The sequence below is a fragment of the Nannochloropsis gaditana genome (genome assembly GCF_000240725.1).
Source record: "Nannochloropsis gaditana CCMP526 unplaced genomic scaffold scaffold598, whole genome shotgun sequence".
In the NCBI taxonomy this organism is placed as follows: Eukaryota; class Eustigmatophyceae; order Eustigmatales; family Monodopsidaceae; genus Microchloropsis; species Microchloropsis gaditana.
The window spans coordinates 1-18,682 of NW_005803355.1; the positions used below are offsets into that span (position 1 = coordinate 1).

At 54.0% G+C, this 18,682-nt stretch overlaps 6 protein-coding genes across 6 annotated transcripts; 2 read left to right on the top strand and 4 right to left on the bottom strand.

The window, feature by feature from the left end:
• Positions 1 to 2,217: 2,217 nt before the first annotated feature.
• Positions 2,218 to 3,215, top strand: NGA_0194200 (redoxin domain protein). Its single transcript, XM_005854171.1, has 3 exons — positions 2,218 to 2,452; positions 2,549 to 2,654; positions 2,750 to 3,215. Exons 1-3 carry the CDS (start codon positions 2,297 to 2,299, stop codon positions 3,010 to 3,012), a joined length of 525 nt encoding a protein of 174 aa, XP_005854233.1. The 5' UTR covers positions 2,218 to 2,296; the 3' UTR covers positions 3,013 to 3,215.
• A 3,212-nt stretch (positions 3,216 to 6,427) lies between these two features.
• On the top strand, positions 6,428 to 7,647 carry NGA_0194100 (peptidyl-prolyl cis-trans isomerase fkbp2-like protein). The gene is made up of 5 exons (XM_005854170.1): positions 6,428 to 6,551; positions 6,623 to 6,784; positions 6,874 to 6,910; positions 7,054 to 7,115; positions 7,316 to 7,647. Exons 1-5 carry the CDS (start codon positions 6,450 to 6,452, stop codon positions 7,400 to 7,402), a joined length of 450 nt encoding a protein of 149 aa, XP_005854232.1. The 5' UTR covers positions 6,428 to 6,449; the 3' UTR covers positions 7,403 to 7,647.
• Positions 7,648 to 8,188: 541 nt separating this feature from the next.
• On the bottom strand, positions 8,189 to 8,953 carry NGA_0194500 (uncharacterized protein; the record flags this gene model as incomplete). The annotated part of the gene is made up of 1 exon (XM_005854174.1): positions 8,189 to 8,953. One exon carries the CDS (start codon positions 8,951 to 8,953, stop codon positions 8,189 to 8,191), a length of 765 nt encoding a protein of 254 aa, XP_005854236.1.
• A 2,367-nt stretch (positions 8,954 to 11,320) lies between these two features.
• Positions 11,321 to 11,863, bottom strand: NGA_0194600 (uncharacterized protein; the record flags this gene model as incomplete). The annotated part of the gene is made up of 1 exon (XM_005854175.1): positions 11,321 to 11,863. One exon carries the CDS (start codon positions 11,861 to 11,863, stop codon positions 11,321 to 11,323), a length of 543 nt encoding a protein of 180 aa, XP_005854237.1.
• A 1,189-nt stretch (positions 11,864 to 13,052) lies between these two features.
• Positions 13,053 to 15,363, bottom strand: NGA_0194410 (hect domain and rld 4; the record flags this gene model as incomplete). Its single annotated transcript, XM_005854173.1, has 6 exons — positions 13,053 to 13,149; positions 13,172 to 13,408; positions 13,673 to 14,051; positions 14,267 to 14,521; positions 14,673 to 14,792; positions 14,901 to 15,363. Coding segments are annotated over 6 exons (1,551 nt in total), but the record flags the coding sequence as incomplete, so codon positions are not given.
• A 2,124-nt stretch (positions 15,364 to 17,487) lies between these two features.
• Positions 17,488 to 18,640, bottom strand: NGA_0194301 (bromodomain containing protein). Its single transcript, XM_005854172.1, has 2 exons — positions 18,058 to 18,640; positions 17,488 to 17,937 (listed from the first exon to the last, which is right to left on the bottom strand). Exons 1-2 carry the CDS (start codon positions 18,631 to 18,633, stop codon positions 17,830 to 17,832), a joined length of 684 nt encoding a protein of 227 aa, XP_005854234.1. The 5' UTR covers positions 18,634 to 18,640; the 3' UTR covers positions 17,488 to 17,829.
• Between the last annotated feature and the right edge of the window lie 42 nt (positions 18,641 to 18,682).

Genomic DNA, 18,682 nt, shown 5'->3' on the forward strand with positions numbered 1-18,682 from the left:
GGCGTCGCCCGTCAGCAGCGTTGTCCGAGGGGAAGGTCCCATGGAAGAGGACGAGGACGGGAGGGAGGACGGGAGGGAGGACGGGAGGGAGGAAGGCTTTGCGTGGAAGAAGGAGGCGCGGACTAAGTACCGGATGGAGGCCAACACCAGCCGCCTTTCCCTGTTCACTTCCAGCCCCAACAGCCGTCTCAACAAGGTCGGCTCTCGCCCTGGGCCCCCTGCCTTTCTGTTCTCGCACTCCCCACCTCCCTTCCTTTGCCCCTCCAGGTGCATCTTCCGCCGCCCCTCCTTCCTCCTCCCTTCATCGGCCCCACCGCCCCCCTCTCGCGCCTCCTGGTTCTGCGCCCGTCTCTCCCCCACCCACTGCTCCAGTTCCGCCTTCAAGGCCGGGTCGTGGACAAACTGACACGCCTCCCCGTGGTGACAGGAACCCCTTGGCTTCGAATAAAACCGACAATACAAGCCTCCCGAGCCCTTCCGGGGCCCGTGCCGGTAGCGGCAACGCGTCGCGTTCAAGGGACATTGGCTCCGCAGGTAGGCACGACAAACACCGTGGAGGACAGAAATCCGGGCACCGGCCTCCCCTTCTTCCCCGACAACGCCGGGAGACGCCGTTGACGCGTTTGGACCAAGTCCTTCGGCCCCTTCCTCGCCCTCGCCTCTGCCCTCGTCCTCCTCCTCGCTAGCGTACACACCACCCACCAGGCCACCCATCTGTCCCGCTCCCTCCCCGATCGCCAGCTTTTTCTCCTCCCCCCCCCCTTCTGCCCCCTCGACCACGTCTCGCCATCTCTTCCTTCCATTTCCCCCCCGCCCGAGCCTCGCTCGCGCCTCCTCCACCCGCCTCGCCACCGCTTGCGCCGTCGGGTAATGCTTCCTCCGCTCTTCCCGCCATTGCTCTACTTCCTCCGGCGCATTCCCCACCAGAATCCGGTACCGTCGACCTTCCACATTCATCACTCGAAAGCCCGTGCCCTTATATTTGCCATGGACCAGCCGGTAGTGCCCTCCCACCACCTGTCGGGACCCTTGGAAGTGACAGTTTGGGTGCTGGCAGGTCTCGTGCGCGTCCACATGGGCTTGGTATTGCGCCTGGCTTTCAAAGGACTTGTCGCAAGCCTGGCACCGATGCATTTCACCTTCCACGTTTGTGCCTCCCACTGAAGAGGCTGCCTCGGTGCTCTCCTTTCCCGTGGGCCCCGAGCACGGTCCAGGACAGGCAGGGACGGAGGCATGCGTGCTGTCAGTCGAAAAGGGGTTGGAGATGTCTCCACGGCTTCCGCCACCCGTCCTCTCCAAGATCTGCTCTCCATATGGCCACCTGCTCCTTTCCTTTCCATCCCTTCCCCCCGCACCGCGGCCCATCCCTCGATGTCCTCTTCCTCCCCTGCCTCTTCCTGCTCTTGTGGGTCGGTCGTGCCGGGCTTCTGACCCCTGCTGGGCAGATGAAGCCATGACCATAGAATGATGCTGCACATCTTGAGCCAGACTCTCTGGGCGCCGAGGGATGCTGGAGGAGTAAAGCGAAAGTCTAGGGGCATGCGGCTGCTGTTGCTGTTCTTGCGGCCGGACCCCCGCGACGACCGGACACTTTGTAACCCAGTGCACGCCTCGCTGTCCACATGAATGACAGATGTATGTCTCAGGAGGCGGAGGACCGGTGGAACTGCTCATATTCCCATGAAATGGAGGATGAATGTGTGCTGCGTACGGATTGGACGGGGGACATTGGGCTGGTTGATAGCTCCCATAAATGCTAGAGGGAAACGAGGCATTATGCGGTGGCGCTCCATGGTAGGGGTATTGATATTGCTGCGGATATTGTTGCTGAGCTTGAGGCGCAGATATTTGCGTAAAGGTGTGCTGATACATGGCTGTCTTTCAGAATAATATGATGCAGATAGCCTCCCGTTGGTAAGATACTATCTCTGGTACATTGAACGGCCTACCCGTGGACAACGAAACACACAAATTGTACAAGGAAAAGAGCATCTGTACGGACGTATTACACACCTACACAGACAAGTTAAGGGTGAATTTCTGTGGCTTGTCAAGGCATTCAATTCGGCGGTCTTGAAGGTTTTATGGCCCTGTTTGTCGCGGGCGGCGATCACGGTGTGCTATGGTACAGCGGCATTTTGAAGGACAGTTTCCTCTTCCCCACCATGAGAATTTATTCAAATATTTGCGAATACACATATGTGGGGATGAAATTCTCTACAGGGACATCCCATGGGCGCTGGCTGGAGCAGCAGTTACGCTTGAGGCATTAAACCACTACGATTCAGACAAGACAATGCCTTCCCAAGTTGGTGATTTGTTTCCAAATGTTGACCTCTGGGTTTTGGAGCCTGCACACTCCGACAATAAACCTCGTCAACCAGTTTCTGTTCGCTCCTGGCAACTTGTTAAAGGCAAACGGCGCGTAATTTTCGTGGGCATTCCAGGACCGGTAAGTCGATCGCGAAGTCTGTGGAAGGCCCACTCCATTACCATCGCGTCGAAATCGAGCGTGCTGCAATCAATTAACCAATAAATGATCCAACAGTTCACGCCTGGGTGCTCAAAAAGCCACGTCCCCGGTTTCATCGAGACAGCCCTCCGCTTGCAAGCCAAGGGCATAGATGACATATACGTGATCAGCACCGCGGACGGTACGAACGGAAAGAAATGAATGTGTCTGGTACGCGTCGAACCTAAGTCTTCCATCATTATTAATGCCAGCTTCCTTTCATCTCTGCCATGCCAGCATTTGTCATGGACGCCTTTGCCAGAACCTTGGGGACTGACAAGCAAAGGCAACCTCTCGCGATTACATTTTTGGCGGATGGGAACCATGCTCTTACGAAAGCATTGGATATGGAGCTGGATGGATCAGCGCGCGGGATGGGCATGCGAATGCAACGTTTCGCTATGGTAGTGAACGGCGATGGTGTCATTGAGGACTTGCTGGTGGATCCCTCGGGCCATATTAAATTTTCACGGGCGGAAAATGTTTTGAGTCGTCTGTGAATGAACTGAGAGAAACATTCGACATGGGAAATAAGCACGCTTCGTTCTGAAGTGTGGCTTCTGCGCTTTGATCATATTAACGAGTACTGGTTGATTTTACTTTGGTACTGGAACAGAAGGCTCTTTCGAAAGGCTTGTGCAATATCAATTAAACACGCATAATAAGCAACGTGAATGTTAAGGAAGCTATGTCAAACTTGGAAGCAGGTGGCAACCTGCATATGATGGATTTCTTGTCGCGTTTTCTGACTCTTCGTTCTGCGCGAAAGTGCAAACGCGTAGTCTACAAATCAAAAATGCCGGCAGCGTACATCCCTTAATGAGTCAATTTACGAATCAATAGGTAAAAGGGGATCCTCAAACATACACCACACCTTGCCCTGTCGTGGCAGCGCAGCAAGTAATTTTCAGCGTGGGTTTATGGGGTGGGGAGGTTGTCGACTTCGTGTGCGGTGAACTGTTGTGGCGGACGTACCGAATCATTGCATACAAATTACGTCGATACCTAGATTTCATGTGGGATGAAAAAATTGTGGAGTGAAAAACACTTAGAAACGAAAATTCAATGAATATGTTTTGCAATCAAAGTGCTTTCCGGGCTTGTAGTTACTGAACGAAGTATCGCCAAGTCTTGCTGCGCTTCCTCCGTCTCGTTTCACATGCCTAGAAAGAAAAGTGACCACATACTAAACATTCTTCTTGACTCATCAGAAACATGCTCACAGATGAGCAGCGGGCCAGAATAGAAGAAAATCGGAAGCGGGCATTGGCTTTGCGCGCACGAAAGGAAAAGGAAAGACTCCAGCAGCACGCCGAGCTTCTACGGGAACAGCAACTGCAGCTCACCGCGGCCGATACCAATACGCCCGAAAGCAGTAGTCAGGCCCTTCAAAACCTGCTAGCTCAGGGAGGATTTACAAGAGAAGGCCCGGAGGACGAGGGAGACTCCACAGACAGTGTCCCGACGGCGGCACCTAGTGCCCCCGTGCCGAAAGCAACACAAGTGGAAGGGAAGGGGCCGTCCTGTGAAGTATGTGGAAGCGGGCTGGTGGACCCAATGTACCACGATGTGTTCCGTATTACTGTCTGTACTCCATGCAAGAACAATAACGAGGAGGAGTACGGGCTGGTGACGAAGGGAGATGCGGTCGCCGAGTTTCTGCTGCAGGAAGGCACCATGCGCGTAATGCCTTATCTCGAACGCAACAACCCTCGAAACACGAAATACCAAAAGATGAAACTATACTGTCGAAGGCTTCTACGGGCCAAGGCGTACGAGCGCTGGGATGGCCCGGAGGGATTGGCGGAAGAAAGAAATCGCCGCAGGGAGCGGCGCTACGAGAGTGCGATCGATAAGACCTTGAACGTCTTCGCGAAAACTACTAAGAAAGCAAAAATTTGGTCTCAAAAATAGAGGCTCCAGAAGTAGTTCGCCCGACACTTTGTGACTAGTGCACTGAACTTTTCGAGAACTTCGGGGCGCAAGGCCTTTCCCACGTCCACCTTCGACCAAGGTATTTCCAACTTAACCAAAATCATGGGGCAGGAGACTCCTGTACTCCTGGCCCATGAGTCTCCTGCCCCACGTTCTGGTTAGGTTGGAGATACCTTGCGCTCCGAAGTTCTCGAAGTGCAGTAATCCATCTGTCCAACGTTGTTAGGTCGAGGTTCTTGTTGTGTCGGGCGATTGATTCGACGACACAATTCCACGACACGTCTCACCATGTGATTTAGTCGGTAAGTCGGTCAAAGAAAAAAAATGGCTGGTCCCGAAAGAAGACGTAATCAAATCCAGATACTCCAGTCGGGTATCAAATATCTCGCTCGGTTATTAGCTCTTGCCTACCCGCGTCACAGGTCTCCGTGCTCAATTCCGTCCGTACTCTCAGTCCTCCCTTCGAAGCCATGACGGCCCATACCTCGGTCGGCTGGCGCCTGCAATTGCGCGGCCGCGAGGGAGGCACTCACAGGGGCGAGAGGAAGAGGATCAGCCGACGCCGTAACCAGCTTCAATTCATCAGTGCCGAACACTTTCTCGAGCCACGTCTGAACAATTGCACACAAGGATGCCTCCCTCCCAAAGAAGAAGTGGTCAGCCCCCTCCATGGTCACCACTTCGGTGGGGGGGGGAAGCTCGCGCGTCCTTCGAGCAAAGGCACCGATCCTCGTGAATTGATCTGGCTCCCCATGACAAACAGTTTGTGCTTGTTTCCCCGTGCTGCCGAATCCAGGAATCCCCGATGATTGAACAGTGTCAGAGCGAAAGCGACACTGAAGGGATAAGCAATTGCAGCGTAGGCGTGCACTTCGGGCATTTCCCCCCCTAGGGCCGCGCCTACCACGCTGCCATGACTGTACCCCACGATCAAAAGTTTTTGTGGCGGGTCTTGAAGCGCGGTCAAGGCATACTCGCAGACGGCACGCATATCCGCTTTCTCTCCTGCCCCCGTCCAAGACGTGCGACCCGTGGACGGGAGGACGCCCCGAAAGTTGAACCGCAGGGTCGTAAACCCGAAACGAGACAGGTGCTGCGTTAGAGCCCACACGACGTTGTTTCCCAAATGGCCTCCTAACGGTCCGTAGGGGTGAGATATGACGACCGCGTAAGGGCTTCGTTTGTTACTAACTTTGCAGGCAATATGCACACCGTCCCTTGACGGGACGCGGACATCCATCTCTCGAAGCGTTGTAGCTGACCTGGATGCGGTTGAGGGCATGGTGGAAAGCTTCTCAGGTCCAAACGAATGAGTAGTGGCGGTCGTTTGCTTTAATTGGTCTTCAAAGTTGTCACCCAAGGCTCGGACTAACGGTGCATTCGTAAGAGGATGCCAGCCTCGAACCCGACCGTGTTGGCAGGCGCACGGATAATTGTGCCCGCGAGAGGTTTCAATTGCACTGAAGAAAGAAAGTGGCGACCATGACCATAGGGGAGCAACTGCGAGGGCGGGCGAGGGAGCAAAACTGGTCACTGTACAGGAGGAGGTTCCTTGCCGGTTAAGAAGCAGGGATGGACGAGGAGTGTCCTGGCTTCTCGTGCTACAAATTTGCTTTCGACTTGTTAGGGGTGCCGACAAAATTGCCAGGCAGAGGATGAAATGCTGAGAAGCCCCCAGTTTTCTCTGTGGCATGGGCGCAAGCGTAACAGATTCATGTTAGCCTCCGCAATGTCGGGATATCGCCAGCACGGATGAGACTCGCCCAAGAAAACATCGTTTCAAAATAAAAGCCCCCCCACGACCCTCGAAAGGCCACGCTTAATGTTTGCTGCCATCCACGTGGATTTGGCAAATTTTACTCGTTTATGGTATTGCGCGTGGTGAACTAGAGGTAGATATTTCTCGGGCGTGGTTTTCCCCACAACTGAAACCCGATAATGGCTGATTTGAGCGACATGCTGATTCAAACCAATCCCGATACAGCGACTCCCGAAAACCACCATGCTTCGCCGCCTTTTCTTCCTGACTCTCTCGGCCGTGGTGGTCTTGACGGCCTCTGCTAAACAGGGGGATGGCGTGGACCTCGACCCGAACGAGAAATTGGTAAGGGGAGACGCGGAAGGAGGGTCTTGTTCAAAGGTGTGAGGGGCCTCACAGTGATATTCTTCCAACAGCGCGTAGGTGTCAAATTCCGCCCGGACTCTTGCGACATTAAGTCTAAGAAGGGTGACATGTTGTCAATGCATTACACGGGGACCCTGTACAAGGATGGGAGCAAGTTTGATTCAAGCTTGGACCGCAACCAACCTTTCGAATTCACGCTGGGGCAGGGCCAGGTGCGTCTTCCTCTTTGACATGCCTCCTTTCGCGGCTTTCCGTTGACACGAAGACCTTTTCTCACGCGCTCCATACTGTGCTTGGACAGGTTATCAAGGGTTGGGACAATGGCCTCTTGAACATGTGTAAGTGAATAGGGGGGCTTGGTTTATCAAGGAACATATTCTCGGTGCCCGTTTCTGTCGACTTCATCCCCTCTGGCACCCCCATTCGTCTCTGGGCCTACTCAACGCCGCCCGCCCGGCGTTATCCCTCCATGATTTGACAGGCGTGGGCGAGAAACGTCGTTTGACGATCCCGTCGTCTCTTGGGTACGGAGACCGTGGCGCGGTGAGTCATCTCGTTGCCCTGATCCCATGCTCGGTCAACGTCGGCTATACGTCACGTTCACCACCGTAATGTTTGCCATTTGTTGCGCAAACGGCTGTCTTTTTGTACACAGTTCCTTTATTGCATTATTTGAAGCACTTTCGTCCCCCCCTCAGACGGCTAACATTGTCACGGCACCATGCTTCCCCAATCATTCGCAGGGTGCCAAGATCCCCGGCGGTGCCACCTTGGTCTTCGAAGTGGAGCTTCTGGGCATCAACAACTCGGACAAGGGCAAAGAGTTCTAAACGCGCACGGCCATCCAGACTATGAGGTAGGGTCCGATAGACCAGAGTCCGGTGTAGGAATCTATGCGGGGATACTCAAGAGAAAATTGTCAGCCGAAGATGAGTAGGGGAATAGAAAGAAGGGGTACCTGCAAAGGATTCGGATGGTCTCGAGGCACAAGTGCTTTCGCCCCGTCGAAGGACTTCAGCAGGCAGCGAGATGAAGGGGTAACAGTTACAGAAAAAAAATCATGACCAAGACCGAACCGGCGCGAACGATGGGCTCCAGGCTATAAAACATAACATTTTCTTTCATGTTTCCGGCTGAATGTTTCAGGTCTCACCGCAGTCGCGCTTTGTCACCCCGGTGCGGGAACCACCCTTCCAGTGAACAAAATTTCGCATCAGTTTTTCAAGTATCCGAACTGATCGACAGGGGACCTCGACAAAACTCAGTAACCAAGCACAACACGGAGACGCTGCACTCTTGTCGTTTGCACTGAGATCGTTCTGGTTCCGGTTACTCTTCTTGGCCCTGTCCCCTCCCACAATTGCGGGGCAGGGGTGCGGTCAGCATGGCTATGTGCGTCAGCGTCCTACCGGTCCGCTTCCTTGGCACAAACACACCGAGACACCACCACAAATGGTAATATACATCTTGGATACCTTCACATTCTTCTCCCTTGTTTCGCATGTCTTGAGTAGCCTCTGTTCTCCCTTCACCCAACGTCGAGGACATGCTGGACAGGCTTCCCAGGACTTCGCTATCTCCTTATCCCTTCCGAGCAACTTGCCGCGTCACTCCTCTCATTCCATCTTCTCGTCCACCATATTCGCGTCCGCTCCACCTCTTCTTCCCACTAACATCTCTGCTCGAAACTCCGAAGAGCCTTGCTTCCAACAGTTCGGCATCACGCCGGTCACATCGTACACTGCTTTCTCCAAAAACCGGAAGAACCCACTTTCATCCAACATACGATTGCAAGTACCCGTCAAGATGCAATAGTTGCTTTCAAATGGGCTGGAGTGATGTTGTCCGTGCTCTTTCCTGGAAATAATCAGGCCCAGGTCTTGAAGCCTCACCGCCCAAGCGGGAGGCTTGGACAAGTGGGATAACTTGTGGAATTCCTGGCTGAGTACCTGCAGATTGAAGAACAGAGTTGCAAACAACGTGACGAGAGGAGAAGACGGGTGAAGGGCTACAACGGCTAGCATGGCGGGGATGGTGATTTTGGTAATCTTGTGCACGTTATTGCTGAATTGCCGGTACGTGATCGTCCACGGCGCGTCGTGGTGCCCTTGAAAGGCCTCGATCACTGTGCCCAACACCGGCGTCTTTCCGTTCCCATAGTTATCCACCGACCAATGGAAAATTCCGCTGAAAAAATCGGAGAAGAGGACGGAGAAAGCCGTCGTCGCGGCCAACATTGTCAGGTCCCCGGGCGTCACCCCCCCGTTACCCGCATACGTAGACGCCACCTGTTGCATAGCTGCCAGCGTGACGAGATAATGTGTGGCCACGTACGAGCGATGGATCCAAGAACTTTCCAGGACGTCACCGTCTGCTACCATGACAGGTGGCGGTGGACCTCTCCGCTTTGACTTCTTCTCAACGATACGGTCGTTCCTCAAGGAGATTGGAAGGTTTGTTTCTGTAGATACACAGCTTGCGTCGTCAACTGGATCGGACGGGTACAAGCCATTGGTTACTATGCTATTACTACTGATACCAGGTGTGTCAGACGGCAGTGTTGTGGATTGTAACACGTCGACATATCGCAGAAACCTGGTGGAGCTCCAAGGATCGTGCGAGATGCGTCGAGACGATGGGGCTGGGATAACGAAGCCGTGCACAGCTACTGCGCCAATGGCTAGAGTCGCAATAGTGACAATCGGGTAGGGCTTCATATTACTCCCTGTACAGTGTGTAGAACATAAAGTAAGAGTCACATACGGTGAAGTGGTGGAGGAGAGGACGGCAACGCATTCGAAGATCTGGTATGAAGCCAAGTAAACAAAAACGATGGACGACCAAAAATGGCTGACAGCAGTAGTCAACCAAAAAGCATGTGTCTGTCAGAATACAGTGATTGCCAGCTTTTGTCGCTCAACAACCTTCGGCTTTCCTCCGTCATACCCCTAATGGAACAAAAACCTGAGTCACGCAATGCTGACATACCCTGGATCTGGCGTCCGCGAACGTCAGCTGTCGCCCTATGCCGACCTCAAAATCCGAACTTTCGCATACATGTATGTGTGCAGCACATGTATACATGGACAATTAATGTTATTGTCGTCCTCCTTCCACCCAAATTGGAAGAGAGCGGTTAACAAGATTTCAAAGAAAAATAAGATGACGAAGTTGCAGACTTTCCCTTCGATATTATTTTAAACGGTGATCGTATTTGTTCCGATACTCTATCAGATTAAATCAGCAGGTGAGAGAGAATTACGCTGCACCAGCGTAAAACACGAGTACGCGTAAGATATTAAAAACGCATTGATACGCGTGAAAATACTTCATCCAGTCCGAGAGACGTAAAAATGCCCCCAAAGTCTCGAGTGTCCAAATGGTTACTGGGCCGCGCGGGGGAAGAGTGCTCATCGGGAGATGTCCATCGTTGCCACCCATCATGGGATCTCTGTCTGGAGATCGTGGCAAAAGCGTGGGTATGGCAGGGCAAGCAAGGAAAAAATTGTAACAGATTCCTTCAAGGTATTTCTTTCGAGGAAACTGAATTCAGTTATTTCTTAAATTCACACACTCCATTTGTCAAAGTTGGTCAGGTAACCGAAGTCAAATCACCAGCGTCCGCAACCATCATGCTTCAATTATGCCATAAATAAAAATCAAGCGAATAGAAAGCTGATACACATCGAGCCATCCTTGTCTTATCTGTGCCAAGGCTTCAAGGACCTGATGCAAGTATCAGCGACTCTCTCGGGAGAAGATCCTAGAACGCAGTACCGCGTATCGTGTTCCGTCAAGTGACACAAAACTGTCCTTGATATAAAGGGCTTTAATGACATGTGCTTACCATACAGAGATTAAGTTTTAGAGCATCACAAAGCGATCGTGATTGTTCAATGGACGGGTGAAGAGCGACAAACCGTCAGTTGTGCCTACATGGGCAAAAATATTATTATTTTATGTATCGTGTACACTTTTTTCTTTTTCAATGGCGATTAAGTGCATGCCATATTGAGTGTGTTTCGTTGAGGATTATATGCAGGAGATGAATATCTTTTACAAGATTAATGACCTTCGCTGTACGTAGAAAATGCAAGTGGGTGTTTGTACGCGCAGTATTCTGTCCGTTGGTGGAAAATTTCAGCCTGGCTGTAAATTTCTCGGCCGAGAATTCCGACACCGTGATTGATGGAGCTTCCCCGAAGACTCAATTTCGATTTGTCTTTGCCTATAAAATCAACAATAGCGACCTGCACCGTGCATCTATAAATGCAGTTTAAACCCTCAGTAGGAACTAAGAAATTGTGTAGAGCGGTATGTATGTTAACTAAAGCGTTGACTCTTTATCAAGGACTTTTCGTCACATCGGAACGCTCTTCTGTGTCTGGCATCCACATGCGCGAGTCCTCCTTGTCTGAAGCCTCTTGAAGCAGGGCACATCAGGGGCGACACGTGGCACGATCCGTCGTATCACGGACCCGGTCCTGCGCTTTGGACTCCGATCCACCCAGGCGGTATAGATGCTAGAAGTACACTACAACACGTCTTTCACTACCGTTTCTTCTCAGAACACATATGGTTACCATTCCCCATTCAAATACATTGGCAGGCCTTTTTCCTAGACGGAACTGAAGTATGTACATGGCTGCCCGACGCACTTGCCTCTCACGCAACGTCCTCACATATTCAACCCGACGTTATCAGGACAAGTCATTAGTGGGGTGGTCAGTAAGCCGCCCCCCCCCGTCCTAGGCCAATAGACTGGCTGCCACCATGCTATCCTTCGCCTCCCCCTTTTCCTCCTTCTTTTTCTCAAGGCAAAATTTCCCGATCCTCACTTTCTTTCGGATCGGTCCTAACTTTTCATCCTCGATATCCGCGTACCTCTCTACAAAGCCCTCCACACGGTTGAGACCGTCGCAAAACGTCCCAGAGTAGTAATGAATGTGGGGGATCTGGTCGTTGGCGATCAACTTCTTGTCCGGGGGGGGATGCACGATTTTGAACTCCAAGCGGCCCGTGGCGTACATGTCTTTGAAGTTCAGGGTCCAGTCCAAGCCCCGCACCGCGCTGTCCACCGGTTGATCCAGGCGACCTTTAGGTTTCAGCAAGACCTCGAATGTGGAAGATGAACCATCGGGTATACCCAAGGCGCCCGCGTGGCGTACGGGTTTCATACCCCACAGGGGTTGAATCACACGCTTCTCCTCCAGAGTCCACGAGCCAAAAAGCAAGGGTAAGGCCGTCTCCACCGCCGCATCGTGCCCAACTGTTTGCATCGCATGGCGCATGAGGTCGTGTGTAGGATCCCATGGACTTCTTCTTCTCGTCTGGCACTGTCGCGCTGAAGGTGAAGCGAAGGAATGTCTTACGGAGGGCGACGACGCGGGGGGGGTTGATATGTACAGCGGCGTAAAAGCACGAGTCACGTCGGGAACAAGCGTACAGAGCCCCATCAGCACCGGAAGAAACAGAAGAGAAGGATGCCGGAATAGGATTTGAGCCGACACCAATCGTTGCGGCGCATACATGGACTGCTGCTTATGATGTGCTTTCGTCTCGATGCACGCAGAGAGGAGAGTGCAGCGGCCCCGCAAACCTAATTTACGCGGAAGGGTAAAAAATATGTGCCGGTGAGCATTGCTATAAAAATGGTGTGTTCGCGTGAGAGGAAAGACACAGTAAAAGACGACTATGGGCACAATGACGAGTCCGGATGAAAACCAGCTCACAGCGATGGCGTAATATTTTGCATGGGAGCTTCGAAAATTCCCGCCACAGGGCAACCGAGTTTTTAATACCATGCCTGCGTGCTTCCCGGAATCGCGACCAGGCTCATGAGCATGTTGAATGAATGGGCATGTCACAATTTGATTGACGGCGTGGTGCTGTCACGACGTATACACGCTCTTCTGTTTTGTTGGACTTGCATTAAGCGGGCATCCCCGTGGTTCATTCGACGGGGGAAAGGACAAGAAAAGACGGGGAACAATGAAATAAATAAATCCTTGCGCTGCGTCGTCAACAAGTCCAAAGATTCCACAAAGATGCTGTCCATGGGTAGCTTAAAAGGAAAAATTGACGGTGCTTGCGCAACAGTCGAGTTTTGTCACCACTGATTACGAGAAACTGAAGTACGAAGGTACAATGTTGATACGTTCCATCACTTTTTCCTTACGTGCGCCCTTATCGTCCAGTATTTGTTTATGCTCTGTACATGACCGCTTTTACGGCTCCGCGTCTTTGTAAGTCAGGTGCTGGGCATGACAGACGCCGGAGCGTGTGAGGAGGAAGAAAAAGAAGAGGAGGACGTGGAGGAAGAAGAGGTGCTCTCGTTAGCATTTTCAACGCTCGAGGCTCTGTTTGCATGCCGGCTGGTATGAGGCACAGACCCTTCCATACCCAGCATCCCCATCTCTCCTGTTTCCGACGAATCCCTTCGCGTCCCCCCCGCCGCATCTGCCAAGGAGATCGATTCCATCAGGGCGTACGGCACGTCTTCCCCTCCCCTTGCCCTGCGGTCCTGCTCCCCCGCCCTCCCTTCCCCGACTTCATGTCCATCAAATCCTTGCACAACCTTTCTTTCTGCCCGTGAAAACCTTCTCTGGATTCTCCTGGCCATGATGATGGTGTGCCCCCCCCCCGCCACCACTTTTTCGACGCGAAGGTGCGACAACGTTGAAACCACGGCCGGCAGACAGGCGTTGAAATCGCTGTCAAAGGAGCAGGTGGCCCCATACTTGGTGACTGGGGGACACGGCTCCACGTATGGGAGCTTGGAAGCACGCTCGAGCCCGAGCCAGCCGCCGTCGCCATAGCCCCACGTGTAAAGGCGACTACGGTGCGAGGGAGGAAAAGGAAGGGGGAGGAGACACGGGATGAGGGGCCATGCGGGAAGGTTTACACGATTCCTCCCGAGCCAAGGCGGGAAAGAGCAGGGCTCATCCGGGGAGAGATACGACGGCTGGCCTCCACGCCCTCTCTGGGCCGCCGGGTCCCCTTTTTCCCCCCGGCGTCTGCCCGAGACCCGAACCCCCTTTCCCGCCCCCACGTACACCAGAACGCCCCGCCACCCACCCCTCCCCTTTCCGCCCACGCACCCTGCTTCCGTGACCACCATCGACCACCAGGCGCCACAGGCAATCTGAGCGATCCGGCTCCCCTCCAAGCCTTCCACGGGACGCGGGGTCCGCAAATGCAAGGTCGCCCCTAGGCCCCCTTGTCCCTCCGAGCCGTACCCCCAGGCGTAGGCCCGCCCGTCCACGCCCAAGCCGAGCACGTGGAAATCCCCGCAGGCCAGGGCCGCCAGCGGGCAGCACCGGAAGGCGGGGACCTCCGTGGGTAGGCCCACGATTTTCTTGGGGTCGGGCAGACCCAAACGGCCAAAAGAGGACGCGCCCCAGCTGAAGACCTGGCCCTTATCCGTCAGGACCGAGGTGTGATGGCGCCCGCACACGAGTTGACGGATCTGGGAGGAGCCTGGGAGCGGGAAAGAAAGTGGGGAAAAGCAACGGGAATGCGTTGGGGCCGCCCACTTCGTCCTCCATTACCAACGTCCCTTCCGCCACACTCACACACCCCAGGGGGAAGAGATCCTTACCCGCCCACCGCCTGACCTTCCCCCTTAGCCTTCCCCACACACATATGTGTATATGTTGCAATTGTTTGATCCAGGACCCATCCCACGTCCTCACCTATCCCACTCATATTTACGGGCCGCGGGGTGGAGATCTTGTTGCACGCCTGGCCTTGTCCCACCTGGCCGTAGCGATTGAAGCCGAAGCAGAAGACGGACTGCCCGGCCGTGTGCACTGCCGAGTGCTGGCCCCCGCAGGCCACCGCCACCACGCGGTCTCCTCCCAGTCGGGGGGGGTCCAGATGGTGGATGAGCCGAGGCCTGTCGCTGGACAGATTGTCCCCTTGCCCGAGCTGCCCAAAGTACCCCACGCCTGTCGCAGACAGTAATCAGGAGGGTGTGAGAGTTGCACGGCTGAGTTTTCAACGCCTTTGAGGGAGGACACACGCCACGCCGTTCTCTCTGACGATGAGTCAACACCTCCCTCCTCCCTTCCCCCTGGAGATCTCCTCCCTGCCTCTCACCCCAACTCGTCACGAATCCCCCCTCCATCAGCGCCAGCGCATGCTTCCGCCCGCAGCTCACTTGCAGACATCTCAGCGGCACGCCTAATGAGACCCGCGAGGGCTCGGGATAGGCCCGTCCTGTCAGCAAGAGGGAGGGAAAGGGCTCAGACCTGGTCCTTGTCACATCGCTTGTCGTTCATAAAACCACTACTTTCTTTCTTCATGGTCCCCCCGGTACCCGCGCACCATTTACTGTTCCCCACTGGTAAGGCACTCCTCTCGACGTTAAGGCAATTGTAAATGTTGCCCCGCATGCGATGTCTTGCACGAGCCCGTCCTCCTCGGCCACGTAACGCTCCAGGGCTAGGGGCTGAGGCAGGTGCAGGACGCTTTTTTTCTCTTGAGACGAGAAGTGGATGTTTTGCCCTTGTATGATTGCGCCACTACCGTCATCGCTTGCTTGTGCGGCCGCGCCAGCGCTCTGGGATGGGCACTCACTCACCAGCGGCCCCAACTGGAAAAATGAGTTGATGCCACAGCCGTAAAAGCGCAAAGGCGCCTCCTCGTCCATACCCCGCCGTATCAACGTCGAAGTTTCTACCTTACGAAGCCAGCATAGTTCCCAATGGACATGAAGACAACTTAGCGGACAGTATCGAAAAGGTTTCCTCCCGGTGGCGCATTGCGTGAGGGTGGAAGCCCACGACCTGCTGATGTTCGGTTGTTGGACAGTTATGTAACTTTTAAAAATATCCACACGTATACTTAACCTACCAGGTCTATATTGAGTGCATATGTCCTGCAAGTCCTGACGCGAATCAACGGGAACTAATGCAAAGTAAGGTCACGATGGGACGTGCGGATACCATGCCCGTTGAGCGATCTCTGAAAGCAAGACGTGCCAGCTCCTCTGATACCCTCCGTTCCCCCGGGTCAATATACGACGCACCCCTGAAGTGGGCATCCCTTATCTCGAATCCGGGCATTTTCCATCAGAAATGATGTCGTGATTGTCGGTTTATCGCTTTCCTACTCAAGCGTCGTGCAGCAGTCTCGTCCTCATAATTAGTCACCAGAGCAATAACCTCCTGCCTTCTAGCTACTAAAGCAACCTTTCCTCCCTCGTCCTTCGTTTCAAGATGCCACCATCATGCTTGTCGGGCAGGCACTAGCGAATACAGGCACAAGACATGTCGACATTTGGTACTCGTGCCGTCGGAAATGCATTTTCACTGAAATGGGTGATTCGGGGGTCGCGGGACTTATAATTATAAACATTTTTCTCCAAACGGGCTTTTTTCTCCCCGGACCGATCTTAAGCTCCACCGGGCGGCATGATGCTGTTTGCACGCCATTTGATCCGGTAGCAGCTCCGTTTTCATTGCATTTACTAGGCAGCGCTTTTAACTTTACCCCGGCGACCCCTATGGCCACGCCCGATGCCCTCTTCCACGGGAAAGGCATCGTTATTGCCGCATCTGGCGCAATAGCTCGACAGGCTGCGGGCGCTTACGTCACAGCGCTTGTTTTGAGAACGGTATTGCACGAGGACCTTCCTATCGAAATCTTTTACTCGGGGCCCGAGGAAGCCTTCCAAGGTCCTGTCCTGAAAGCATTGGAAGCATTGCCTGATGTCCGCCTACTCGACTTGGAAAGTGCCTTGAGTAACCTCCATGCCCGGGGCCTTCGGACATTGGAGCCCCTTCCTTCCCTGCAGGCACTTAGAGGGTACGCCGCCAAAGCCTACGCCATGCAAGCTTGCTCCTTCCAAGAGGCTTTGCTCTTCGATGCGGGGGCCATTCCTTTTGTTCCTGCCTCCCGCTTCTTCGGATTGCCGTCCTACCACCGACACGGCCTCGCCGTCTTTAGTGACTACGTCAGCATCGACGCTGCCCAATGGCGGTATATCCTGCAGGGTATGTGCCTGGACGTCCGGCAGGTCGCCCGGGCCCTCAACGGGAGGGAGCTCGACAGCTCCTGTGTCGTGATGGACAAGCGTCGAAACGCCGACGCCTTGGCCGTGTCCCTGGCCTTGAATGGGCCGTGCCAGGCACTCACGTACGCCACCTTGTGGGGCGACAAGGACACCTGGGCGTTGGCCATGTTTTATGTGGGCAAGACGGTGTCCGTGCGTGAATGCGAGCCAGGGTACCTGCTGAAGGCGCGCCCCTCTGGCGAGGGAGGGGGGGAGGGAGGGGGGGGAGGGAGGGGCCGAGGAAGGGGCTAGGGGGAACACGGACACCTTAAGCTCCCCATTACAGGTCGCGCGTAAGGTCAACGGCCATGTTCAATTCTTGAAGGATAAGTCCTCCCAAAGCCCCCCTGGTCTCGTCCCTCTGCACCACAACAACCAACTCCTGGATCTCCGCAACTACCACCGCCACAAAAATGGCATCTACATGGACGTCTTTTCGCATTTGGGGGATGTACTAATGCCTGGCACCCGCCGTCGGGACTGTCGGGCTTTTCCCGCACGGGACCTCCTCCCCTTGTCCCCTGTGATGCATGAAGCATACGAAGCTGTGGCCCTGGGGTTGGAAGAAAATAAAATCGACCACTGTGTGTGTCGGGACGACTGGATCTCATGCGAGGCGGACATTGCACGTCTGCGTCATAAATATTGGGTGTTGAGGCTCATCGATTGGTGGGCGCCTCGGGAAGCAGAGGGCGGTGTGAGGGAATAGAGAAAAAGTAGCATATCATGTCTTAATGACCTTCGTTTCAGCGCATGCATCAACAATGTAAGCGTTAGAAGCCATGCTGCACAAAAGTACCCGGCAGACACTCCTTTAAATCAAACGAAGGGGAGTGCTTGTACTCAGGAAGCGGCACCTTCATGTATCAAACACGCCTTTGCTTTCGTGCTTCATTAATTTCTCTCTCAATTATCCCCGTGACCGGCCCTTTCTCCGAGCGGTGTCTGCGAGACACGACGTATCGAGTGACAAAGGACCGGAAGCGCTCCGCGTGGTGCACTTTCCTTTGTACGCAACAGCACGCACCGCACTGCGAACACACCGCTTCTTCCTCTTGCATCATCCTCTTCCCCCGACCAACTCGGAAGAACCTCTGCAAGGACCCATTCGGTTCATACCTCCCCTCTGATTTGGTGGACCATCCAAGCTGCCGTGCTCCTCGAACCTTGCGCCGCAATCGTTTCGCAACATGTCGCCCCTCACCCTGAAGTTGGCACAGCCGCGGACCCGGGCACGGACCCGCTCGTGCTTGCCGGGGGTGCAGCTCCCCCTGCCGCTGCCTTCTTCTGTTTCTTGGCCGCCGATGCCTGGCATATGTGCAGTGATTGTACTGAGCGTGAGAATGGTATTGAGGCGCATGACACCGGCAATCGAGAGTCCCCGTATGGCCCCTGGCCTCGCTATCCACAATGCCGTTGCCTTTCTACCTTTTTGTCGGGTAGTGAGTTCTTGATCAGGTTCGCCAGGAAATGAAATGTCCGCGGTGCGACTTTGTCGATATTGATCTCGATCTCATCCTGGTTGCCCACCTTGGCTATTGCTTCAGGACACTGTTGCTCCAATGTTTGTACGATCTCCCCCAATTGATCCGAAGTGATCCTGTACATGTTCTCACGAAATTGTCGTTTGTCTTCAAGCGAAGGTGGCTGGTTCTCATCCTCGGGGCCATCAGGCTCCTCCGTTTTGATCTTGCTGTACTTCTCCTCAAATTTGCCCGCCAGCTTATCCGCAATCTTATACAGGTAAGAACCTTCCTGGTTATAGGTTTTGCAATTGTTCCACACCAAGCGCACATCCTCAGCGACCTGAGCGTGCTTAGTATAGTGTCCACTCTCCAGACGGCCTTTGATGGTTCCCAAGTCCATTGGGGTCGAGATCACTAATGGATAATCGGTGAGCCCCAGAGTCTTCCAGTCGACAGGTTCTAAGAACGCGTCTACGTCCTTCTGATTCGACAACCACTGCACCAATTGGTACATTTTACTCAAACCTCCGTCAGCCATGGTGTTCTATTTAATCCACAGATGCGTGAAGGAAAATCAAGTATGGCAT